At 40.0% G+C, this 26596-nt stretch overlaps 1 protein-coding gene across 10 annotated transcripts in view; it reads left to right on the top strand.

Annotated features, from left to right (window-relative positions):
- FAT3 (FAT atypical cadherin 3) overlaps positions 1-26596 on the top strand; it is a 422077-nt gene that overhangs the window by 302497 nt on the left and 92984 nt on the right. For 8 of the 10 annotated variants that reach the window (XM_030042469.2, XM_030042466.2, XM_030042468.2 and 5 more), the window contains exons 5-8: positions 6537-6851; positions 8805-9015; positions 9440-9508; positions 18580-18719. In XM_030042469.2, the coding sequence (XP_029898329.1) occupies positions 6537-6851; positions 8805-9015; positions 9440-9508; positions 18580-18719 (735 nt within the window). The remainder of the gene's footprint in view (positions 1-6536; positions 6852-8804; positions 9016-9439; positions 9509-18579; positions 18720-26596) is intronic. The other 2 variants (XM_030042467.2, XM_030042470.2) reach the window with 1 other exon arrangement.

The raw sequence follows: 26596 nt of genomic DNA, 5'->3' as shown, positions 1-26596 counted from the left end.
GTCACTGTCAAGAGCTATGCAGATCCTTCCTTGTGTTGCTACTAAAGCTAAAATATAAGTCTTTTTTCAGAGTTTATGACTCTTGTTTACTGTTTCATTTTTCAAAAAGCTCACAGAATAAAATATGACACAGAATAAATGTCGTAGTAGTAGTAGTAGTAGTAGTAGTAGTAGTAGCAGTAGTGGTAGTAGTAGTAGCAGCAGCAGCAGCAGCAGTATTTCTGGACCTTTAAGTCACCCGTTGTGATATTTCATTCTGCCAGGTCATTTGGTTACCGTCTACTGGTGTCAGTACTGTGAGTCTGACAAAAGTTAAGATTTGAAGCCTCTAAGACTTTCTTCAGCACACTCTTCTAATATTTAGGTTTGCAGATACTTCAGGGAGCATTTAACTCCAAATGAAAAAGCCTTCCTTCCTTCCTTCCTGTCTTTTGGCAATACAGCGTTGAAATTACCTGATGTCATCGTTAATTCTCAAATGGTATAACAGACCATTATGCATCGCTTTCTAGCTTGAATGTGGCTGGAAGCCATTGACTTTCCTAATCAGCCACCTAGAGTGTTTGTGTCAGTGATAATCTGTATTTAAAATGTACTCTAAATTATTTATTTCTCATAGCTGGCCAGAGTGAATGTATTAATTTTTTTATGATTGAAAACAAGAGTTCCCAGATTAGCACACTGTAAGGGAAATAAGGAAAGATGGATCATACTGATGTGATTGGCACTCTTTCCTACAAGAAGTGTTTAAGTAATTTGTCTTTTAGGACAGCACTACATTCTATTAGGAGAAGTAAAATAAGCAGCTGCCCACTTGTTTTCCACAGTTGCCAAGTAAAGGATTAGAAGAAAAAGGCATCTAGTTTGCTACAGCTAACTCAGTATTTGTGTTGAACTAAAAAAAACCCGAAAACTTATGTACCTTTTTTTTTCTCTCCTATTCTGTATATCTTTGAGCTATGCTGCCTTCACTTTGTAGCAATAATCAGACGCGTAGTTCAGTAATATCATGCATTTCAGAAAAAAATATTTCCTTGTAAGAATTTAGCTGCAAACTTAGTCTCTCTCTGAAGTAGGCAGAGATAGTAATTCAGTGTATTTGACTTTAAAGTTCCATTCATCCCTCAATGAGCTCTCCTTTATAATCTTTTATTTCTCTTACTTGGGCTGAATTCCAGACTCTTACAATAGGTATTGCAGCTCGTTTGCGCATTGGCAGAAGAAACAAACCCATTAGTCACTAACAGCAGGGGTATGCCTCAGCTCTCAGGCTCCCTTTGATCATTTTTCTGTCTCCAGTAACTCAACCAGATTCTCTTTTCTAAAGTTTTCTGAAGCAAAATTGGCACTTCTGGTTGGGGGAAGGGAGAGACTTTTACCTGAAAACCGCATTATGCACACTCCTCAGATGAGATGCAGACATCTCAGCTCGCTCTTTTTGCATTAAGCAGTTATCACACGAACGAAAATAAACAAGCAAATATGACATCTTCAGCATTTTGCAATGCTAATGACACTAATGTGGCAGTTCCTCTTAACTTTAAAAATTGGGTAGTCTGAGTACTTCCTCCTACCATGCAATGATATGGAAGAAGATTCTTGTTCTTTTCGAGGCTTGATAAACTCACATTAAACACCTGCTGATTGTCTTGTTATACTTGTTGAAGTAAGATCCCTGCTAGCTACTCTCTCCAGCTGAGTTAATAATTATCTTGGAAGTCATGAGCTTTTGTTAATGAGACTCAATATTGTACTTTTACTTCAGGAGGGTGGTCCTCACAGTTGCATTCGTATTCTGAAAAAATTCAAGAGCTAAACCTTCTTCAGTTAAGTGTCACAGTCCAATTCATAGGAGGAGGGACTGTCTCAAGGCAAAGTGATTTTTGTCAGCAGCGTTGAGGTCTGCTAGACTGACGCTGCGTTTTAGCCAACACTTTCACAGCAGAAATCTCCTCCATGCCTTCTCCATGGTCATAAAAAGAAGAAATTTTCATATCTAACATTAGCTGTTGTATGCTAACAGTTAGTGTCGACCTTGGTTTCCACTGAGAAGGTCCACTGCTATGGAAATCTCTTTGTAGCTGATCTGTGGACTTGAACATAAACATGAATATGAAAGAGTATCTCTCAGTCCTGTAGGAAAGGCAGAGTTAATGTCTATAGACCAAACCTACTGAAGTAGATCCTGCAGAAAAAATGGAACTTGCCTTGCTTGGATTTTGAAAGTCCTGTTATTGTACTGAATTTGTCATACTCTGCAGACAGAGATATTTTTGTGTGTTTTTCTCGAAAAACATGTCTGATGTAAGTAGAGGGAATTTCAGGAGGTCTTCTCCTAGTCCATCCAGCTGAAGGAGGCATTGTAAGGGATGTGTGAATGTTGTTACTCTAGCAAAGAAATTCGCAGGTAACCAATACCTATATGTGTATCGGCTGACATGGTTCAGTAAAGTCATAAACATTAAAGCCAATGGGTAAATGCAGATCCCTGACAGAAAATGCTCATTTTATGAAGAAAACTGCAGTGGAGCTGTCTGTAGGTTGTGGGAAAACAGAAGCGATGCTTAGGATTACACCATAAAAGTGGTATATAAAGTTCATATTATTCTTGCTGTCTGATGCCATGAGACCCCATTAAACATGTCATCACATTCCTTTTAAGATATTCCACCCTTAGTGAATGGACCAACGCTTTGTATGGTTGGTCAGAGAGTCAAAATTCTGCTGCTTTCATGGCTGTATCCCAGCTTTGGGAGGTCGTATCCTCTGTTTCGTGTGTGTTGACCCAGCACGAGCAGCAATATCTAACCAGAAGGGCAGGAGGGATGGTAGCTGGCCGGCCCAGCTCAGGTTGCACGTGGGCAAGAAGCAGCATGTCTGCACCCGTTGTGTCTGGATACCAGACTCGGCACATAGACTGGAGAAAGTGTTCGGCATTTAGGAAAGCACGTGCTGACCAAGCATCCATGCCTCATCTCCTCTGGGAAAGCTTTAATTCTGGTCCTCACCATTTCCCCATCTTGATTACTGTGACATTCGCCTCTTGTTGGGTTTTTGATGGCACATCTTGACAAGCATATATTGAGACAGTCTGTCATTCATCTATATCACCTTTCTTCTCTGTTTTTTTTCCCTACCGTGCCATCTGCAGGTTTCTAAACAAAAGAACTGTTTCACTGGTCCTGAATTACAGCTTCTCTCCTGGCAAGCTCTCCTGTGCCTTGCACATCTGCCTTTCACATTTCCAGAGATACCAGCTGTGAATTAGCTTTTGTGTCTTTGTCCTACAAACGTCCCAACCTCCCTCCCCTCCTGGTTACTTTTCACTGTAATTTCCAGCTGTTTAAGGATTTTGCTGGGAACTGTGGTAATGTTTGAATCAAAATTGCCTTGGTTAGAAGGGCCCCTAAGTGCTGATGTGATTCAGTGTCTTGATGGAAACAGTATTTGCAGAGCTGTGCACTGAACAACCTCTCCGGTCCTCCCCATTTTTGTCTGGGAACAATTTTGAACTAGCACCAATTTGTTATTTTGTTCTAATGCGTTGTTGTGGAGGTTTTTTTCTGTAGCGGCAGAGGAAATTTTTGCAACTCTTTTGCCCTGTTTGTAGCTGCAACCTGAAAAGCCAGGCTGGGGTCAGGCTGATGGAGCAGAAAAGAGGGGTCAGCCAGGGCGCGGATTTACAGTTAGGGAAATAATCACATCGCTGGTGTGAGGGCGGCTTAATTAATTAATTTACATGCCTGCAAAGAGAGAGCTTTAACTCACACTTCAGCTCCCATGTCTGGCACTCAGAGCTCTTTGAGCAGAGCTGGAACCTGTCATTTTGAAAAGTTTTGAGTGTCACCCAGAGAAAAAGGCTTAGCTGGTACATAACATTTTCCTCTCTGGGGACATAAAGTTTTAGACAGAGTAGAATTGACTAAGTTCAGGCCTTCTATGTTAATTTCTGTTAATTAGCTGGCATTTCGTGTTATATCCATTACTATTTTCAATTAGCTGTCAGCAAATATTTTCAGTGCAACTTTTCTGTTATTGAACGGATTTCCCACAAGTTTGGCCTTACAAAAACAAACAAACGCATGCACGTATTTACTGCCACACCACCATGTTAGTCAGAATTTCAGCAGTAACCTAACAAACTGTGAGACTGTGTATTGGTAAGACAGGAGGACAGCTTCGCTTCTTGAGCAGTCTCTTGACTTAAGTAGGTTTTTCATCATAGTCGCTTGACTGTTTTTTACCACTGTGGTTTTCAGAGATTTTATTATCATTATTAGTTGTAAACTTTTTAAAATCTCCCCACCACCACCACCTTTTTTGTAGATAACTGCTATCAGGTTGAAGAAAATGTCTTTTTTTTTTTAAAAAGCTGAGTGATGTTCTGTTCAGAAAACAAGAGTTTCCTGAATCTTGCTAGTATTTTCTATGCATTAAGAACATTACACCAAAAAAAGCTTTCTGTTGGTATTTTTGACGAGCATTTAAATAAGCGGGTCTCCAATTGTTCCTGTGCACTACAGCCTGTACTGCCTGGCGTCATTGATTATTTTATCTGTGGAGTCAGCAGAAATCCTGAAAAAGGTTATTGTTTGTTAACCTGTGCTCTTGCCTAGAGCTTGGCCAGTTGCACCGGCCTAGAACAGACATAGAGGGGATCAGCCTCCAAGTGGGGCAAAAGTTATTTATTGCTGAAAGCCTGTAACAGGCGAATTGGCAGAATTGGCTTTTTGTTTGCTGCAGAAGCTCTGAGGTTCTCCCGGAGCGGTGAAGCGGGGAGGCTGAGGTCCCCGGCAGTGTCTCTCTCACCGGGCGGAAAGGCAGATTCGCAGCCGTGCGTGCAGCCTTTCGGCGTTATAAATGCTATTTTGGAAAGCGTAGCGAGTGGGAACTGGATGGCTGAGTACGCTGGTAATGAGCTGCGGGTCCCGTCCCCGCAGCCCTTGCTGGTGACGGGCAGATGGCGCGTTGGTGGCTCTGCGGGGTGGCGATGGTCCCCGGCCGGCTCTCCGCAGACAGTCATCCCCGACACGAGGCGGGGATCCCAACAAGTGCTAATTGCCAACCCGGGTGACGGTCTTAGGAGAGAGAAGCCTGAGGCTGATACGTGTTGTTGGGAGGACAGGGTCCCCTCTTCAAATGAGTTATGGGCTGATTTGGGGGGGGTTACATTGCCACTATGTATTGCCGTACCGTTTATTTTTCTGTAAATAAAGGGTTTCGGTTCCTAAGGCTGTCAGTCTGCTCCCTTCCACTGCATCAGTTTTTAAAAGTATAAGTACAGGAAATGGAAAAGGTCTTTTACCTTTATCATAGAAAAAGTTGTGGTTTCTCTGCTGATCTTAATAACTAAATCAGGATTACGCTAAGTTTAGGCTTCTTGTCGCGAGGAGGGCACAATGGCAAGGGACATTATTCCCAGAAAATTTTGCTTTGCCTAAGGATTGGACATCAGGACTGTATGATTTGCAAGGGAACACAGAAAAATTTAAGGAAAAATAAAGCATTGAGGAGTTAACCGGCTAAGCAATCGATGCGCAATGATCGGTGTGAGTAGGGAAGGGTATGCAATATCTTGGATCACTATCGTCAAAAATTGCTACTGTGGGAATTGGCATGTTAGCATATGTAGATGAAAGTGAAATTTGAACTTCATGCAAACAGAAATAACTTTCTGCCTTATTTCTTTCTCTTTAAAAAACTGCAATCGAAATATTGAGGGAGAATTTTGAAACATATTGATTACATTTTGAAGGCATATTATTAAATCTCTTGAGTGCTTGTTGATCTTGGATCATTTCATTTTCACAGTGTTTCAGACTGAAAATTATTAGTAATTCTGTTTAAGTTTCAGCTAAATTACTAATTAACTTTTGTCTCAAAGATTTTATTTCTTACATGTTTCTGGCAGCACAGTACGCTCTTTATACAATGCAGCATAAATTTTTTGCTACCTGCCTCTCTGTGCCCCTTACAATCATATAAAGCAGTTTTGGAATTAATGAGCTGTCACATCTCAGGTAATGAATGAAAAGAACTGACAGAAATCCTTTTGTTGTTTAAGAAATTCCAAATAATTAATGGGAAAAAAGTGACAGAGATTCTTTTACGATTTAAGAAGAAATGTATCTTTCAAATTCGTTGCATGACTGAAGAAACTTTAAAATATGTTTGCAAAAAAACAGGGATCCTGCTTAATGGCTTAATTCCAGTTCTCTCTTCTGGGATAAACTTGCAGCATTTAAGATAAAAGGATTTTATGTTTTGAGAAATAGATTCCTAGGCCGGAGGTTCCCCATTCCACGTTCATCTCAAAAGTAAAAAGTCTTCCGAATTCCTGTATTGCCATTGTGGGCATATCTGAGTTAGGCACCGAGCATGTTTATAGTGAGCATATCTTGTGTACACAGAAGATTTTGTGAACTGCAGTTTTTGTTTGGGGAGGGATGGGTGTTTGCTTATGTTTCATGTTTTTTCCAGTTTATGAAGTCCCACTGTACCTATTCAGAGTAACTTCTAGTGCTGTTGTTTTCCAGGTAACCGTCTCAGATGGGGGCACGTCTCCCAAGCAGTCCTCCGTTTGGGTGGTGGTCCAGGTTCTGGATGAGAATGATAATAAACCTCAGTTTCCAGAGAAAGTCTATCAGATCAAGCTGCCAGAGAGGGACCGTAAGAAAAGAGGGGAGCCAATCTACAGAGCTTTTGCTTTTGACAAAGACGAAGGCCCTAATGCAGAAATCTCATACAGCATTGTGGATGGAAACGATGATGGGAAATTTTTTATTGATCCCAAAACAGGGATGGTTTCTTCCAGGAAGCAGTTCACAGCAGGGAGTTATGACATCTTAACAGTAAGTGCTCTTCCATCGACATACCAACCCGTGATTTGACTGACTTTTTCTTTAGAAAAAGGCCCTTCTGTATGAAGAGCGATACGTGACTGTGTTTAATGTATGACCTGTATGTAAGATCTGACTGTATTAAGAAATCTAGTATTCACATACAACTCCTGCCAAAAAATTGAGTCTGAGAGACCGTTCATGCTATTGCATGCAGTGAACTATTCTTGGACTGTTCAGTCAACTTGCAAATTGTCGGCGTAAGTCGTTCCCTTGAATACACAGAAATGAAGACTAAGGGCTTGTCTGCTCGCAAAGCTGTATCATGTTGAACTGGGCAGATAGAGCTACAAATGTTTATTCACCTTTTGTGTAGACACAATTGCTTGCCCTCATGGAAAGGTCTTTGTACTGTCCAACTTAGGGGGCTTCAGGGAGGAGGAGTACTGTGTACTGTGTTGCAGTACCCTTCTCACCGCATTAAAGAGCGTAAATATGGCAGCAATTTCAGCTAAAAGAAATCTCAGTTAAAATACTTTTGCCAGAACTCAAACCATATAGACAAGATCAAAGAAAGAAAGAATAGAAGGTGATGGTGTTGATATAAAGCAATATAAGACTTGAATGTGCACTCTTCATCTACAGCAATAAGCCAACAAGTTGTAGTGAAGGAGTTAACAAAAAAAAGTCAGACGTCCACGTTCTGGCCCGTAGTAAAGGAAACAATGTCACTTACAATAGCGGGTCTCTGTTGGGATACTTTCATAGGGTTGGAAACTATGACAAGAAAATGAATAAATATCAAAATATTGAGAAATACCTAGTAATCAGAATAGAGCACCCTCTGGGTGAGTGAGCACCTTTCCCTGTGCAGAGCTGGAAGTCATGTCTGGGATCTGGCCCTTATTACAATGCAACAGCTGAAGGTTTTCTACCTTGACACTGCTCGTCACACCCTCAGCATCTTTTCACTAAAGGCCTGCCCGCCTTGAACGGAGCAGGGTGGCGAATGTTAGCACCAAACCCACTTAACACATTTCCAGAGAAAGAAATAGGGTATGGTATTTCAGGAAAATATTTCCCATTTTTAACAAGCATAGTAACAACATATTTACACCAGTGGTCCTATATAGCCAGAAACATTTCCTTTAGTTTTAAAAGAAAAACCCTTTAATTGACATTGATGTTATTCACTAAAGCACCCATTTTGTGACCTGCATTCTCCCTTTCCTTAAGCCCAATGTTTGTTGCTGCTCATCTTGCCTTTGCTGTGCTAAAACCATAAAGCCTGCCAGGCAAATATCAAGTCTATCCATCCCTCTAGAGGACATTATAGTAAGAAGAATTAGCACCAAGCTGGGCAATTCTTAATGAACATGACAGAGAGGAGAAAGCAAGGAAAATAAATATAGCAAAATTTTAAATTATATTTATTTTGGAGAATGGGGGAAATGATCTGAAACTTATTTAACTCAATTAAAGATCTTGAAGAAGGCAATATGAGGAATACCAGTCTTATCTGCAATACAGATGCCATTTAAAAGCAATCAAACATGGTCTGGGTGAGCATGTTTCGCAAGTGCACGATGTCCCACAGGGTCATTATAAAGCTCGCAGCTTTGCTGCAAGGGGAACTGGGTGGAAGATGAAATTGGGGAGGGAAGCTGGTTCTGGAGAGGAGGATCTGTGTGGGGAGCACTAGAATTGCATCTCCAGGAGCCCTTGCACCAGCATTTCTAAAACAAAACATGTCAGTTTAAAATCAGTCTTTTCAGTGAAAAGTCAGTGTAATGCAAAAAAATGAGAACTGAGAAATAAGAACTTATCTTCCTCTTTTTTCATGGGATTTTACGTAGAGGATTACAATGGCCATTTTCCAAGCAGTCAGCATCATGCGATAGAATTAGGTCTGAACTGCCAAGCTGGGATGCTCAGTCTGAGTCCTCTCTTCTTTGTACCTGCCAGATAAAAGCAGTGGACAACGGTCGGCCCCAAAAATCTTCAACTGCACGCCTCCATATTGAGTGGATAAAAAAACCTGCGCCCTCGCCCGTGCCCCTGACTTTTGATGAACCCTTTTACAACTTCACCGTCATGGAAAGCGATAAAGTGACAGAAATAGTCGGGGTGGTCTCTGTGCAGCCATCTAACATTCCTCTCTGGTTTGATATTGTCGGTAAGTTGGGAGCCAGTGGTGTGAGAAGGACGCTTCAGAAGCAAAGCATATGGATGTGTGGTTTTGAGAGCAAGAAAACTAACTACAAACTGTCCCCCCCAAATTGAACCCACTTTTGTAATGCTGAAATGAAAACGCTATTTTAATATAGCAATAACAATAATAATAATATTCCTGCTTTTGTTATGACTCTTTAGCTAAGCTGAAAAAAGAGCGCTGTATGGCTGAATTGTTTTTTTCATACTATGTTATTTACTGCAATCTTAATGTTGTCTGTCATTTAAATTCTATTGTCATACTTTGCTAATCTCATTTCTAAATGTATTTATGGTACTTAGACTTGCTGTCCCTCATTTCTCTCTTTCTTCACCTTTTTTTCTGCATTCTGTTCTTTTTTTTCTGCTTCCGACTGCCCTGCTTCAAGGTGGCAAGCATGCTCGAGAGATGTTCTATATTCTACAGACAGCTTGTGGGCAGAACTGTTCAACAGAAGGTACCCTTAGTGCAAACACATTTGCTAAAATACAACTATCCAGGCTGCCTTTTATTTTTGCAAGTTCTTTGAGACAATTTATATTACATTTTTCATAAATGCCTGTGACAGGATGCGATGCGACACATGGATGTGCTGCGTTTCTTTCTATGACAGCTTTTACCGTATTTGTGTCCAATTATTATCATTTTATTCACGGATTTTCCGCAGTTTATCACAAATAATTAATTCAAACTTTTCACAGTCCAGTGCCATCCATTTAACTGTGAAACAGAATGGGATGCATCAACATATGGGTTACAAATGGAGCCACCAAAAGTTTGTCTTGAATGCAAGCTGAAAAAGAAATGTGTTTTGATGTGAGATTTCAACCACAAAATTGCCTTACATAAAATTGGTTATAAAAATAGAGAAGGAGAAATATCCTTAGCAAAGAGGAGGAGAAGCCATAGAAGTAATGGTCTTAAAATCGCAGGGAAATGCCACTAAGGATGTAGCTGCCAAAAAGACAGGGAGTAGAGAGGGTCTCGCTTGGTTGCAGTGGAGAAACAGGAGTCAATGTTCCTAAGCATTTCCTCCCTGCTTCTGCTGCTGATTCAGTTATGTCATTTAAAATAACTCATTTAACATCTACAAAATGAGATGTTCCCCAGCAGCACGACGACCCTGCAAAGTTACTGTGCTACGTAATATTTGCAGGTACTTGTACATAATGTTTGTATACCTTTGGGTGTAAAACACTGTGTCTGCACAAAGTGGTGTTATTTAAATGAAGGGTTATAAAGCAAATACTGTATGAAAGATTAGAGAAACAAAAAGCCTTTGCCACAGACTTAGTGGAAAGGGTGCATCAGCAGTCTTTATTTACAGGGATTGAGCCTGGCTGTCATTTCAGCGTAGCTATTTGTGGATGGGTTTAGCCAACAGGAAGGACAAGGACCACAAGAGAAAGGGTCTGTCAGGGTCGTTTTCATCCACCTTTTATTGCCAATTTGTGCAGATGAAAGACAGAAGCAGCAACATTTCCTCTTTGATTTTGTAGCATGGTTTTTGATGTGACAACCACATTAAAATTAAACCCAAATCTGTTATCATGTTCTGGGGTTCCTGCTAGCCCCTGGGGAAGGACAGTACATGTTCCCTACAGTTTTCCTCCCATTCCCTTGGTTGTTTCAGTGTGCTACATGCAATTTATTAGCTATTGTTTACACACCCTTTCTCTTCCTCACTGACCCTAACTTTTCTCCTGGGAGAAATCCATCTTTATTGATGTTATTGCCACTTTTTTCCCATTTGAACCTTTTGCTGGACTCCTCTGCCTTTCACAGCCTTTTAGTCCTTTCCTTGGTCAATTCACCAACTCTTATTAAAATGCTGCCTGTGTTAAGCACTGAGAGAAGCCCCTGCTCTTCCGCTGCATTCCTTTACATTATTAGAGTTACTTGCAATCAAACAACATCTTATAATAATATTTCATTTTTGCCTACCAAACAGAGATGATAGGGAGAGCATTATGAAATTTAAGCCTTCAATTTGTCATTTAATGTGACTTTTATGGCTAAAATAGTTCAAATTGTTTAGAAGATTTTTGCTATTTAAACAACTCTAATGGTTTCCCTATAGGCTGTAGCTCCTGATGCTGCAAGATGCTGCATCACTGCAGAGGGTCATGGAGACAGAGCTTCCCTAGACTTAATGAGAAATCAGTGACCCTGACCATCCAGTTCACTACTGTTACCATATGAATGTTGTCATTAAATATTACTGCTGTTACAAATAATAGCACTAGCAACAGCAACCATTTCTGCAATAGCAATAGCCAACAATCCCCGGCATGCAGAAGACCCTCTTGTTCCAGATGCTCTGCATACAAGATGCAAAGACAAAACCCACCCTGAGAGGTTTATATACAGAGCACTGTATATTTAGATTATCTTTGCTGCCCTTTAGTCAGTGTCACTATCAAAAACCACTTTTTCTCCTTGTTCCTCAATATCATCATGCGGAAAAAAAAGATGTTGATACTTTCCTTTTGGGGGAACACTGAGGTCTAGTGCTGAAAATCCCAGTGAAAGACATAGGTTATTAGGAGAAGTTAGTTGTCATGTACAGAAAGCTGTATGGGGCTGCTGATGCAAGAGATGGTTTCTGTGCTGCTGTAAAACCTAGACTTGTACCTGCTCCATCTGGTATTTTGTGATTTTGAACCTTGGTGCACAGTTCATAGTAATGTCAACAAAAGCCCTGAAGGCTTACGTAGAGGCATGGTTTAATATAGAGTTTGAAGCTTGACCTTTATGTTTATGACCTTTTCAAACTAAATGGGCATTGGAATTCCAGAGGACCTCTTTTTTAATGCATAACATGCACTTTCTCCCAGCTAAAAAAATGGAGGGAGGGCAGATGAAGTTTGGCTATGCTGTCTGCCTAACTTCAGCATCTAATTTGCGCCTAAATTATATACACTTTAAGTAAGTGTTTAAGTTCTTGAGTTAATCAGCTCCAAGAGAGGAAGGTGCCTTGCAGGCAGGGACATCATCTTCCCTCCATGGACTAGAGAGGAATGGGATACATACCTGTTTGTTTATTTGTTTGTTTATTTAATTGGGAATGGTTGCGATGTCATACCTGGTTTCTGTTTTCAGACTGCATTCAACGCCATTCTCAGTTCATGCAGATCCCACAATTTGAAGGACATGAACATAGGTTGTTTCAGTTGTGTTAAATTTATTCTGTCATTTATAAGAAACTAATTTTTGATGCGAACTCCAAAATAAGTCAGAGATCTTTATCTCTCCCAGGTAAATTGAGCCCTCTCTGTCTCTTCTTTTGTTAGTGGTGGGAATGGTGTGATGACTACTTTGACACTGGAGCTAAGTTGCATGGTGCTAGTTTTTGCTTAAGTAGCATGTTGCACAACATCTCTGTGATTCTCCAAACAGGCCTCTCTCTATCTTTCCTTCTTCCCCCAGCCTATGCTTTTATAAGAGCAGCCAAACTTTAAAAGCACGTCAGAACTTTTTATCAAGGGTGCTTCATGGCAGTAATTTTAATATCTATTAATTTTAATTAATTGTCCTTTTAATTCACAGTGCTGCAAATTTTCATTAATGTCAAAAACATGTAGCTCCCTAGCCTCCTTTGAATTATCTTCTCTGAGAACTATCTAAAATAGCTTTCTGATTTCTTTTCTGCTTTTTTATGCCCTTACCTTCAGCTTCTTAGCAGCAAACCCAAGGCTTTGCCTCTCCTTAAAATAGTTTTATCTGAAAATTCAGTCTGCATTATTTTCTTCTTCTTAGCATGATATAGTACATAAAAGAATAAATATTTGCATGTCATGTTACTAATATTTATCATGTTATGATTAACAAAAGCCTGTAGTTGAATTTGTATTTCTCAAGACAGTCGCTAAGTTTATTTAATCTTTTTTGAAAACAGAAAAATTGGAAATTTTGGCTTTGCTTCTTTTCCTGAAAATAGTGGCACTTCAGACTCACTTTTGAGTTTCAGGGTGATAATTTTCTGCATTTTTCTCTGATTGTCTGCTCTGAGCAATGTGAGAATTGTAGCAATTGGCCCAATTTATCATCACTATCCTTGGTGGCGTTAGTTTACTTTGGGACAAGACAAGTAAGAATCTTCTCTGCCCTGAGAAAATGTGGTTTTGAGGACTATTCTCTAAATTAGATCATCTCCTGTATTTCTGTTCTTCTCCACTTGTCCATCATAGCATGGTAGGCCAAATGAGACTTGTGTGAGGATCTCAGTATATCCTGGCTTCGTTAAGTTTGAACATGGAGCATGTATGTTCTTTGCTATTTACCAGTGAAGGAAGACTCTTGCCAGATTTTAGCTGTATTTGATTTGGGGATGGCCTCCCAGAGTTCAGTGTGATCCATCTTTGCGTCAAAGACTGAACAGGTCTGATTCTCCAGAGTCATCAGATATTTCTGAGATGCATATGGAATCCCACTATTCTGGATCGTTCCACTGGAAAAGAGGGGAAAAGGCCCTCACATGGGATTCATTTGCCTACAAGTCCTCCAGATTTGCTGACCTGTTTTCTTCTCAGAGGAGAAAATAATTTCTCACAGCAGCATAATCCCATCTTAAACTGCGTATCAGCAGCTGATAGGAACATAGGGAGGCTCCTTGTCTTCCCAAAAAGGAACCCCATCTAGGAAGAGCACTATGAAAAAATATTCATTGCTTGCAGCAAATGCAATAGTCAAAATATAAGCGGAATGTGCTTGAAAATAAAAAAAAACAACACTGAAATTCAAAAGGGACGGAGATGCAGAGCCCACATTCTGTGGGAATGCAAGTTCTGCGTTTTATCTTGCTTTAGGCAAATTCTCCAGCTGACCTCTAGAAACCTCTTTTAACAGTTCAGGAAGTTTTCCTTGGCCTGTCCATTGCACCATATGAGTGGTAAGCTTTACATGAGAAGATCATCTCCTGTTAGTCATGTAAGGTTCAGTGTTTGGTTTTGGTTTTAATCTATCTTTTTTATTAAAAGGAGAATTAATTCTTTCCAAAGCATACGGGACTTTTGTCAGAAGAAAAATAAGTTCATAGTGACTATGAAGCCAAGAAGCAAGCTAAGAACGAAGGTAACACTCCAGATTGAGCCAGAAAATGTAACCAAGGCTACTCTATACCAAGAACACAACCTATAGTCTTTTGGCTCAGAGGTGTCTCCGTTCAATTTCCTGAGATCTCCTTGACCATACTAGAGCATCTCTTAAATCGAAAGTTAGGGCTGTTCTCGAAAAGTCTCACGAAGCTGGAGCGAGGGCCAACTAATAAGGTCTTTTGTACCAGAGGCTGTTTCTACAGCCGTCCTGAGTTTGGTAACAGCTGGAATTGGGTAGAGTTATGTTGGAAAATCCTATATAAACTATAACATGCTTTCAGATAACATAAAAAAAATTCCTAGTTGTAGAAATATAATGCTTCCAGGGCTTATGCAAGAGCATTAAGATCAATCTCAAGAAAGTAAGGGTGGAAATCATCTCACTTAACTTTAGGTGTCCAAAGTGTAGACATAATTATCTGTGCTAGGTGTCTTCGGGAATCTTAACAGTCAATTAGAGAGAAAAAGCATTTTCTGGATGAATTTATGTCATCCTAACATGATAAGTCTTCTCATCCAAAGATGGTGTTGCAAGTAGATGTGGACTTTTCATGAAATCCCACTCTAAGTGCTTCAGTTTAATCAGAGTATTTTAAGGGAGGTCTTTAATCTGTATTGAAGATGTATCAGCATTATGTCTTAGCCTGCAATGGTATTACAAACAATGGCTAATCCACATCTCTCTGAGGTCATTCAGTGTTAAAATGCTCTCTCAGGACAACCTGTCTAGCCAACTTGCCAGTTCAGTCATCTTGCCTTCTTTATTTTTGATTTTTCCAAAGTGCCCGAGGAACTCACAATGTATTATCTTCATTTGAAATATTTCTTTCCTAATGCAATTGCAAGCACATTAGCAAAGACAGCTTCTACATATCTTGTATCTGAAAGCAGGTTTTAGTAGACAATAAAAAGGAAAGCATGTGCCATATGTTGGAAAATGGAATAAGTAATAAAAATTCACATTAATAAGACTGAGCAGCTGAACAAAATTTCATCATCCTTAGTCCCCTTTCATCCTAAGATTGTGATCAAAGAAAATGTTAAATGGCCGACAGTAACATTGGTAAAACTGATACTGCGGGAGCTTACAGCACTGCAGATGAGCTCGCTTCAAAAGGGTTGGTAGTTACCCAGCAGCATGCTTTCGAAAAGCAGCCTCAAGTACCCCAGAAATGTGTGAAGCTGACACCTTCTCAACTGTCACCTCCTACGGGCTCAGCCCTCCAACCTCAACACGAGCACCTTCGGAAGGAAGTGGTTTCACGTGGAGTTCCCAGAATAGCTCAGCTGCAGGAGTTTTTAAGAGAAGAGTCCTGTTTGTTTTTACGCAAGAACGTTCTCTCTCTCTGTGTGTCCCTCCAGCACCCGTCTATCAAAGGTAATTGTGTTGGGTGCTTCTCTGGGTGCTTCGTAGGAGGCCTTGCATAGACTTAACACATCTGTAAGACTCTAAGAGTTTAGCATTTATACCTAATCGTTAATGATTCTTCAGTGCTTAAGAGCAACTTCAGAAGCATTCAACATACGAAGACCTGTTTTGAGGGTATGTGAAGGCCGAGGAGCAGTACAAAGCATTTCCAGACTGCCTTTAGTACTCCAGATGAGAGGCAGGACCCAGTATCTCAGGTAATACTCCCAGATGTTCAGCCATCTGAGTGGTTCTTCACCTGACCATGGTCTGTTAAAATGTACCAGACTGAATCTGGAATAAATCAGGATTTCACTCCAAAAGACATTATGATCACAAATCTCACAGCAGGATGTTCTCTGATCCATCTCTGTCTCAGTGTTTGATGCAGTTTCTGCCTTGTTTAATAGAAGATGAATCAATGTAAAATAAAGTGCATTGCCTGGTTAGTTACAAGTGTAGTCCAGATTGGGGTGGCTGGCAACCAAGATTTATTTGTTTGTCACTAGACCATTTTGGAAGATGTCAATAACATACAAAGAACTCCTATGATGGAGTCAGTTCTTACTTTAGGGGAAGAATATACTTCATTTAATGGAAATGTCTTGAAGAAGTCAGTGTATTTGCAATACACTACATAGTGCCCTGCACCCCCGCTCTAAGCCAACAGGGGAAGAGTATTTAAAACATTTATGGCTAATCCTTCCATGTTACGTCTTGGAAGTTTTAAAGGCAGGGTTTCTTTGGAAGTGTGTGCCAGTTGATAGCATATAATTTTTGATTGCTCATTAAGATGGTTATTAAGCATCTTGAAGTATAGACTTTCATTTTGTTTTCATGGTTATGAAACATTCTCTTTGTAAAGTGCGTACTGTCCCAAGGCTAGCTTCATTTCAGCAGAGATTTCCTTGCAAGAATCTCAAACCCTTTTCTTCAAAGGAGGCTTTTTTTCAGAGTTGTTTTTCATGGTATGATTTTTCTCAAGTAAATCAATTTAAAACATTAATTGGGAGACTGCATCTTTTTCTTCCAGACTAACTTTAAAAAAAAAAAAAAAAAAACATCAAACACTGAAGATATGATCAATGTCCAAATACCTTGCTATTGCTTAAATGTCAAGGACAATTATGCTTTTTTTTCTAGTGTCAAATAGTGTTAACTATATATATGTATCAACTGAGAAAAATATGCAGTTTGGGCTTGCAGAAGGAGGTTAGGGAATAAGCAATGTTTCTATCCACCATAAATCGCAGCAGATCCAGTGTCAGGGTTTTCCTGGAAAACCACAATGCATCTATTAGGCTCAGAGCTGTATATATGTACGTACATATATATATATATACATATTCAGCAGAGGGAAGTCTGATGGCACATCTGAAACAACTACGTTTGGATCATTCCAGTGGGCAGACGTTCACCAATCCTGCCTTTACTTTGCATAGGACACCCGCGCTCTTATTCCTCCTGCCCCTTTCCTCTCCCTGTCCCTGAATGGCCTGCAAGGCAGATACGGACAGTGCTTCTTCTAACTTACACTCTCTTTGCAATAGCCTGTGCAAGAGGTAGAGAGAAGTGAGAAGTGAGGGTTTCTTCACATTAAGGAGTTCAGGGGATGCGATTTCATGTGATTCCTCCTAATCTTCAACTTCTTGGAATGCCAAAACCTTTTTCCTCTCGCTAAATGCATGACTGTTTCTGAGAATAATACCAGTTGTTGGTCAGCAAACCATGCAGCTGCAAGACTTGGTGGTAGAGCAAGGAAGACTGTCCTCTTCACTCCTCCGTCCCCAGCCCTAAAATGAGAGACATTTTGTGATAATACACCAGCCATTCAAATATAAATCTCTCTATATGTATTGCATGAGAGCTAAGTCAATGGAATGGATGTTTTTCTACCTGTGGATCTCATCTCAGGAGGTCTGAGCAGCTCTTACACAAGTTTTATAACCAGTGGGGTTTGAAAGCCTTTTCTGCTTTGTAGAACTGGGTTGTCAGAGACTGTAGCTAGTGGCATTGCGTTGCTGTGTGATGAATATACCTTAAGAGTTCGTTTGTCAGCAGTGTTGTGTTCCACCTCTCCCTGTCCCCAGCCTCCACAAATTTCAGACTCATCTCATAATAAATTCCACTTTATAGATGAGTGAGTAAGAAGCAGCTTAGCAGCAGGGAGTGTGTGCTTTACTTTTGAACATAATGAGTGGTTCTAATTTATAAACTATAGCTATGGCTGAGAAATCCTGTAACCCTTTAATCTGAAATTATTTATGGCTTTCCCTTACTTTTTAATAGATTTTTTTTTTCTTTTTCCTTTTTTTTCTTTCACCTGAGGCTCAGGAGGGTTTTCCCACTGCTGCATCGTTCAGTGTGTGACAGGATAAGGGGATATTAGTTTCAGAACAGTGCTTTGTGAGGGTTTTTTTAATGGAAAGGAATTTAGGATGTGTATCCTGTCAGATCTATTTGAATAATTCCTAAAAGACTAGTAGAATTTAACCTTTGCTGACAGTAATTATCATTGTCCTTGAAATTAACATAACAAATCTCTATTTGCATTTTTAAAATTGATTATAATTGTAATTTTTAAAGACTCAGTTGACGGTCTTTGCACCCACGAGCATCAGTGAGAATTTCCTGAAAATAAAATTTGCAGTACAAAACCCTCTTAAAATAATTTTTATACAAAAAGATAATTGTGCTTGTTCATTATCTAAACTACAAGGGCACACATCTTATGGGCTTATAGCCATTCGATTCTTTTTATAGACTCAGTTATGGTTCACTTAAATATACTGCTAGATTTTTTTTCTTGCAGTGCATTTTAATGATATCTGCTTTCCAATATACAAACTGTGCTTTGAAATATAAATGAGTTACGAACAAAGAAGTATCAGTAGATGTACTGTGTATGCTAAGGCAAGCCGTTAAGATGGATGCCAGTAAAGAGATATGCCCACTTCTACGAACATTTTCAATGGAAATTTTCCAAAGATGGCTAATTTAATTGTATTTTTGTGCAACAATTAGGAGGGAATTACGATAGTTCTTTCGACGCGGAGAAGGGAGTGGGCACTATTGTCATTGCAAAGCCCTTGGATGCAGAGCAGAGGTCAATATATAATATGACTGTGGAGGTCACCGATGGAACAAACATTGCCACGACTCAGGTAGAATATCACATTCCTTTCTTGGCAAGTTTTTAATTTGTTAGTGGAACGTATATGCTATAAAAATTAATAATTTTGCCGTTCAAATAAAACCTCATCCTTTGAGACCACCGTTAACTAATGGAGGGGATATTTTTCAGAGCCTTTCCATCTGGTTGTAAAGAATCGGCTGTTGAAGGTTTCAAAGCCTTATTTCTCCTTTTGTCCTATTCGTGCTCACAGGAAAGTAATTTGCCTTCCTCCAGCTGAGGAAGTCCCTATCACAGGCGGCGAAGCTTAGATTTTGACAATTGTACCACCCTGTAATGGTCCAAAATACAATGGTGCTTCTGTGCTGTTGGGGAATATTGCTATTGATTATATTAAATGGAGTTTACACCTCTCATCCTCCCAAGACCCAAATGTGGGACACAGGATCAATTGTTGAGAGAAGAAATTGTTCAGAGGCGAAACTTAAAATTCAGAGGATCTCTCCTTTAGTGTCACTGCCTGCGATTACATTGTCTTCTGGGGAACAGCCCCAGTGAACCCCTTAAAACCAGACTTGCTTATCAGGCTCAGTGCCTTTTAGTAATTAAAAAGTCAGGTCAGATAAACATGAAGGGCTGGGATAATGCTGGCTCTGACACATCCTTGTCGGAGAGACCCTGACGCAGAGCCTGGGTATCTGTTTGGTGGGAACCAGTCTGGAGTTGGAACATGGTCAGGGTCACGGTACAGCGACAGAGACTCTGTGGTCCAGGTGGAACCAGGGAGACTCCGAAGAACAAATCCTTCAATACGAGGGCGAGTTGTGGGGTCCGGATTAGCTAGGGCCTGAAATCCTACATCTGAATTACTGCCCAAGTGTAAAGTGTGCCTATAGCCTGAATATTATTTGACCCATAGGGAAAAATACATACTGGTAGAGGACACCTGTGTGCATCCTCAAATCCCAGATTAAATGTGGTTTATAGAGAAAATGAAAAAAAATAGATTTGTGATGTTATCTGCTTCTTTATAATGCAGAAGGAAGGCCTTAAGGTTTTTTGTATTTACATATATGCATGCACACGCAGATGCTTCTGTTTTACCTTGCCTTTTTGCTCAAATGGTTCAGATGTAAATCTGTATTCACTGAGTCACAACACCAACTTTCCTAAGAGACTGTTAAATCATTGATTGCTTTCTCAATCTGAATTTCTGCTTATAACCAGCCCTAAAATCTCTATCTAAGTATCCCTATCTGATAATTTCTCCTGATAATCCACTCTTGATAAGAAAACATCATTTGATAGTAAATTAGGTGGTAGGAAATCTGCTATTTTCCCTTTTAGTTTTCAGTAATAAATTGCATTTCTGCTAAAAACATCCCTTATTTTTAACTTGATTATATCTGGCCTGTACTCCCTGTTATGCCTTTCTCTGCTCGATTAAAGAGCTCTTTAAAAACCAATATTTTCTCCCCAGGAGGGCACTTACTCAGAATAGTCAAATCACCTCCCAGTCTTCTGATAGAAAAGTGAAGGAGAATGACTGACCTCTTTATGTTCCCTTTCCATAAGGCATTTTCTTCAGCCCTTGAGTAGTTTTTTGTTTTGCTTTGTTTTTTAATCTTGGTGACACTCTCAGTCCACATTTCAGAAATGTAGTCTTGAATCCCTAACACGACATTTTTTTTTTCTTGCTAACATGTCAGCCAAACAAATATTAAAAAGCACAGGGAATTTCAAACATGCTGGATACAAGTAATTTCTCTTCTCATGGATATTATGTTTATTGTTTTTGCTGCTTTTGATTTAATAAATTGACCCCATGACAGTCCTCAAAACCTATTTTGATGAAAACCCTACATTTTTAATTAAAACATATGGTAAAAACATATTTCAGTAAAGCTGTTGCATTCTAAAAGAAGCCTGAGCATTCTTTGTAACAGTGATGTGACCTATTTAAAAATGTAAGATAGTCATTTAAGATTGCAATAGTATAGCATTAGATAATCATTGGTGGGTACGGACCCTTCTTTCCTCCACCTCCTTCTCTCCATGTGGATACTGTTGAAGTATTTAACTGTGACCCAGACAACATCTGAGAATGTGTTTCTTTTGGTCTTCACAACAGAGATTTCAAAAGTGATCATTATCTCAAAGCTGCCAGGATTATGGCCTGCCTAATTATCTCTCCCTTTTACCAAACTTTCATACTGAATTTTTGACTGTACTTTGGAGCCTTTGGTTACCTTATACATCTTTATTTCCTTTTAGAACAATAATAAAAAAGTCAAACTGATAGGTTAAGTTAAATATGTCATAGAAAGAGTCAAAAAAACATCTACTAATGGCTCTCAGTGGCCTTGTTCTGAGTTTTGATAAAATGACATTGTAAGTACTTTGTCTCATATACGTAGTACCACCTGCATTTTTAACTATAGCTGCAAGAAGATACGGTAGAAGAGGAAGCAGGTGGAAAGCAAATGTATAAATTCATCCCCTCGAATAACAATAAAGTAATATAAAGCCCCCCTCAAAGTGCAGTGGTTTATTATGAAACAGCTGATCATCACCATGCCAAATGGAACAGTGTTGCTTTTTATTCCACCGCACCTGTTTCCCTTTATCTCTTCCTGGACTTTTGTCTATTACACAGTTGGAGGTGGTAAAATACAGCGTAAAAATGCCAAAGATTTTTGCTTGGGTAACATGATCCCTGGCACGGACTTGCAGAAGTTTCTTCAGCAATGCTCCTGCACGCCTTAAACTCCAATAAACTGTTCGCTTCCTTCATGCCTTACTGTGCACATGGTTCAGTACCGTGCCATGAGAGGAAGGAAATCATTTTGATTTAAAAGTTACATCTGTTGTATTAACGGTTCACTGTTATGAAAAGAGGCGAAAAGAACATTAAGAATAGTTAAAAAAAAGTAAAAAATCACAAGCTTCCTTTGGACCTGAAAGCCTATTTGGTTTGGGCATGATCAGGGTTTCAAAAAGGAATACAGTCTCCAAAGAGAGAACCAAAGCACCATGACTTGTTGAGCCGCTGCCACTCCGTCCAGCTGAGCCCCAGCCATCCCGGCAGCACAGCCGTCATGGGGAGGGATGGAGGGGGCAAAAGACGAAGAAACGTTGACTCGTTTGATTTATATATTTGGAATGTGGGTATAAAGCTTCTGTCATGTTGATTAACTTCTAGGAAGGCTAAGTCCCTTGACTTAGCCAGGGAGACCTTTTGGGTTTTTTTTCCCCTTTGCTTAATTCATCATTGCTCAAGGCCATGCGGTAATTTATTAAAGGCTGAAGGCGTACGTTGGCTCTAAATCCCTGAGAAACGCGATTCCTGCAGCTGCCAGGGGAGCCGTTGGCCTCGGGGAGGGGACAGGTCTGCATCCCGCGCGCTGGAGAGAGCCGGGACGGCAGCTCCGCGCAGCGACCCTGCTCCTCACCGCTGCCACGGCCTCCCTTCGGGCTGCGAGAGGCTCTCATGCCCTCGCCTGAGCGGAGAGAGGACTCTCCCAGCAAGAAATCGGCGTAATGGCATGTCAATGCGTGCTCCTGCCACAATTTTGACGAACTTCGACTGTGTAACGTTAGAGGTTCTCTTGGTCATCAGTCAGGTTTATCCCAAAGCCTCCTTTTTTTTACTGAACAGCTCAGATCCTTTACATACAAGCACAACACAGGAATAGCATTTATTTATTTCTTTGGAGTGCATACTGTTGAGTTTGCTAAAATACCCACAGAAGTACAGTACAGTGGGGAATAATCATCTAAGTGATGGTAAATTTTCACTTTTATTGAGAATGTTGTACTAGAGGATAATTATCTTTTTTAAGAACAGACTCCTGGAGTTGTGGTATTAAATGAAAAAGACAGTTTTACTTCTTCCTTATTTTCTTGCCTTCTCCTTATTTCTCATCGTCCTAACTGCTATAACAAAGATGCTTTAAACCATGAAGGCTGATGCTTCCAAGTTAGGAGGCAAAAAGTGCCTCAGTTTCACTTATTGCAAAACCATCTCACTATTTCCCAGTGGAGCGGACACTCAGAGAGCAGCAAGCAGTTCCCTCTGAAAAGTTTTTGTAGATCAATACATGGTCGCTTGTAATACCTTCAGTTGGAGCCAACCAGGCTGGAAGAGCAGACGACAGAAGTTACTGCTGGTTGCCCCTTTCTGTCTTTCCTTGCAGAAGGTTCTGGACTTTTATTTATTCTTCAGCTCAGGATTGACCTTTAGCTGCAAGTTTCAGGATACCAAACTTGGCCTCACCTTTCAAAGAACACCTTTTCTTTATAAGATTGTTTCTTAACAGAGGAGCTGATCAGTCATCCCAAGTGGGGGTGGTTCTTTTAACAGAAAGGTGAAAAGCTCTTCTTAGAGGACCATGGCCAAAATGTAGCTAAGACATTACAGCCTGCCAGAAGAGGTTCTGAGTTGTGCATTCTTCTTGGATGGACAGGAAGACATGAGGTTTCCATTCAATTTTTCACTTTTGCTCAGTTGAATGTTTCCTCCGAACTAGAACCAACCCATCCCTGTTTTTTTTTTTTCTGTCCCATTCAGCGATCTCAGCACTGCCTTGCCTGTGAAACAAAGACTTTTCCCCGCATTTTAACATAACACAAGGGGCACAGTAAGGTATAAATAACAGGCCACTGAGGTTGGTAGGGAAACTGTTTGCATTTTTATGTTAAGGTTGGGGTTTGGAGGAGAGAAAAACTTGTCAGGAAGTAGCAAATAAAGCTGTGTGGTAACACTATTGAAAGCAATATTAAATCAAAATAGGTTTTCAAAACCCGTACAAAAGCGTAACCTGAGTTTAAGCAATTCAGGCACTTAATAGGTTGTACTACAACACTGTGCCCAGACCAAGCAATTAGCCAAGCAGATTCTTCCAGCTTCAAATGTCTCTAAAGCAGCTCCTGGCATTTATCCAGTGTTCACTCAAATACGTTTGTGCCTAAACCAAAGGTATTTGTGATGGGCAACATTAAAAACAGCTTTGGAGAGACTTCCTGCATTAGGTTTTGTTCTCCTTTGATTTGATTGTATTTCTCTAGGCCTTTCACTTACCATTTTGAATACAAAGTCTTTGCTAATGCTCTGAGTGCTACTTTGCCTAATTTGTAAGCTTGGAGGCCCGTGAATCCTTTATTTGAAACTTGCTGTAACTGTGGGAAATAGGAAGTGAGCAGGGAGAAGCAAATCTTTTATAGTGAGGAGCTTTTCGGACTATAAATTAGGCTCTGCACAATGGAAGCAAAAGGAAGCAAGCCTGCCTTTCTGAAGCCTGTGATGCGCTGGAAAAGATATGAGCTTTCAAGGATAACCAGGCAGAGACTGCTTTGCTGCTTGTTTGCTTTATGAGCGTGGAAGAAAGACTTGCAGCTAATGTTTGTCTATGAAAAGTGGTTTAGTCAGTAACCTTGCACAGTCCTCAGCAAAGAGGAATCCCTACTTAGCAGCAAACAAATAGTAAACATTTCCATTTGTCACCTTTTGGAGATGCGTTCAGAAACTTTTAAAGCCTGTCTTTGATTTTACACAATGGGTATTGTCACAGCTTAACACCCCAGGCACCTACACAGTAATAAATGATATTTATGCAACACAGCTCATTCTTGCCATATCTTCCGTTTGGAAATAAATATTAAGAAAGTATTAAATTACACATACACTGTTAGTCTTTGAGTTGCTTCAGTAGGTTAACACTTGATTTTGGGTGAAAGACATGCTACAGGCTGGCTAAAGCTTAAGGCTTCAAGGAGCAGAGTGCTGGCCCTTTTGAAGTCAATGGGAAATTTGCCAGTAGTACCAAGATTTTATGCCTAAGTTTGGCAGCCGTTAAATGAATTTGAGTAACTTTCCTCATATTAACTATCTGGTGGCATTCGGCTTTCTCAACTTAACATATGCTTGTAGGATCAGGTTTTATATGAGCCTGGTGTTCATGTCAGTGTAGCATTTGTCTGTTATTACAGGAAAAGATTGCCCCCTCTTTTTAAGTAACACCTTACTAGAAGTCATCCTGCTGGAGCAGGAAATCTTCTGCATAGGAGGGTGGCATTTTAAGGCGACCTAATAAAAGGGAGGTGGCTCAAAAATAAACCTAAAACATCTTCCTCAGCTTTGCCACTGCACTTCTTATGTGGCTTTGGTAAGTCATTTAACCTTGCTGCAAAGCAGTGTGTTCCTGGGCAAAGGATGGGAATAATAATAGTCACTTGCTCCTAAAAAATGTTGTAAGGATTGAGGGATTAATATTTAAAATTGCACTTAAGTTCCATTTTATTTTACCTGACTTTGTTTCAAGTAGCTCCCAAGACAGTTACATTTTTAAGAACATAAAAGTGTTCCATTTTCTCCTTTTCCATCGCTCGTGCGTTTAACAGAGCTCTATATGATCAGTATTCCCATATATAATCTAACTTTCTTTTGCTGCAAGGAAAATCCACCCCCCTCTAGTAAAGGAGAGACCATAATGTTAAAATTACAGCTGACTCTCGGGGATTTTGAGGGACAGCTGACAAAAATTAGAAATACTCTTAACTGCTTTAATAGAAGAAATAGTGAATCAATAATGACCTCTTTATTCATTACATCTCTAACCCACCGCCTTCCATCTCCAGATGGAAGTGGCTGTTGAAATGCAGAGTATGTAATAAATAATGCGTATTTCAATAGGGATCACTTGACAAATCATTAAAATACTGTCATCTCTGGGGAGGAAGATGCCTGCCACTTAAACAGGCACTTGATCAGTTTTACAGCAGATATGAAGTGAAAGAAAAAAAGAAGTAGTTCTTTTCTCAAAAATATCATAGCAATTTTAGCATAGCTGCCTGTAAGTTTGATGACCACGGTGAATGAGGACCTCAATTTTTTTATCTTTTCCCCTCTCCATGCCTCCCACTCCCCAAGCACCATCATGGTCCATATCTGTGTGTCACGGCATTATCTTCTACCTTTTTCAGTGGGCAGAAATGCTGCTGTGTGAATCCACACTATAATTTCCATAGTCTCATGGCTTACCCTCGGTCTCTGATGCTGATCCAGTCCCACCCTGTTTAGTTTATGCAGTCTAGTGAAGGCATAAATCACAGAGCTGTGGCTTGCACAGTCACGGTGCAAGCTTTGTGGTGGATAAACCTTTATGCCCTCCTCTGCTTTCCCAATTTGCCAGTGATCCCAAAATGCATTAGATATAATGGGAATTGAACCCCAGCGCTGGGGTGATCACAGACCACGCAAACAAAACAGCATGTCACCGCTGTAGCAGTACCTTTAAGACACATTGCTGTCCATCTGTACATTTTTTTTTTCTTTTTCTTACAGAATAGCTTGAGCTTGCACGCATCAGTGTTAAAAACAAATTCACAGATAGGAGCCTGTCCCTCACATGGCAGCTTACTTGTTCCAAGGTAGACTATGCTGTACTAGCATCAGCAGAATCAAACATTCTTGGTATTCTCAAACTAATCCATTTGAAAAGTTCTTACTTCTCTGTTAGACTAACTAAAATGATACATGACAAAGTTTTTGGCCACTAACTAAAAGTAAAATTAATTGTGTTGTTGTCTGTGTTAACGATGCACCAGTAAAATAATCCAGCCATGTTACAGTGGTACCTGGCAAGGACCGAGGGTGTCGAAACTGCTTGAGAAGATACCTTTAAGTGTTAAACACTGGAAATCAGATTATCCCCAACTCATACTGCTTCAGTGTCTTTTCCTTACACTAAGAAAATTGGTTCAGCACTGGCTCTGTGTCCCATTAGAGTAGAGTTGAAGTCTTTCATTTTTTCCTCGGGCTTTCTTTCATATGTTACAACTCATTTCTTCACACATTTTTCAGATGTGGGTTTGGCTTTTTTTTTTTTCCTCAGTCAGGTCAGGAACACA

The sequence above is a fragment of the Aquila chrysaetos genome, chromosome 19, assembly GCF_900496995.4.
Source record: "Aquila chrysaetos chrysaetos chromosome 19, bAquChr1.4, whole genome shotgun sequence".
NCBI lineage: Eukaryota > Metazoa > Chordata > Aves > Accipitriformes > Accipitridae > Aquila > Aquila chrysaetos.
This window is presented reverse-complemented; position numbering and strand designations above follow the sequence as displayed.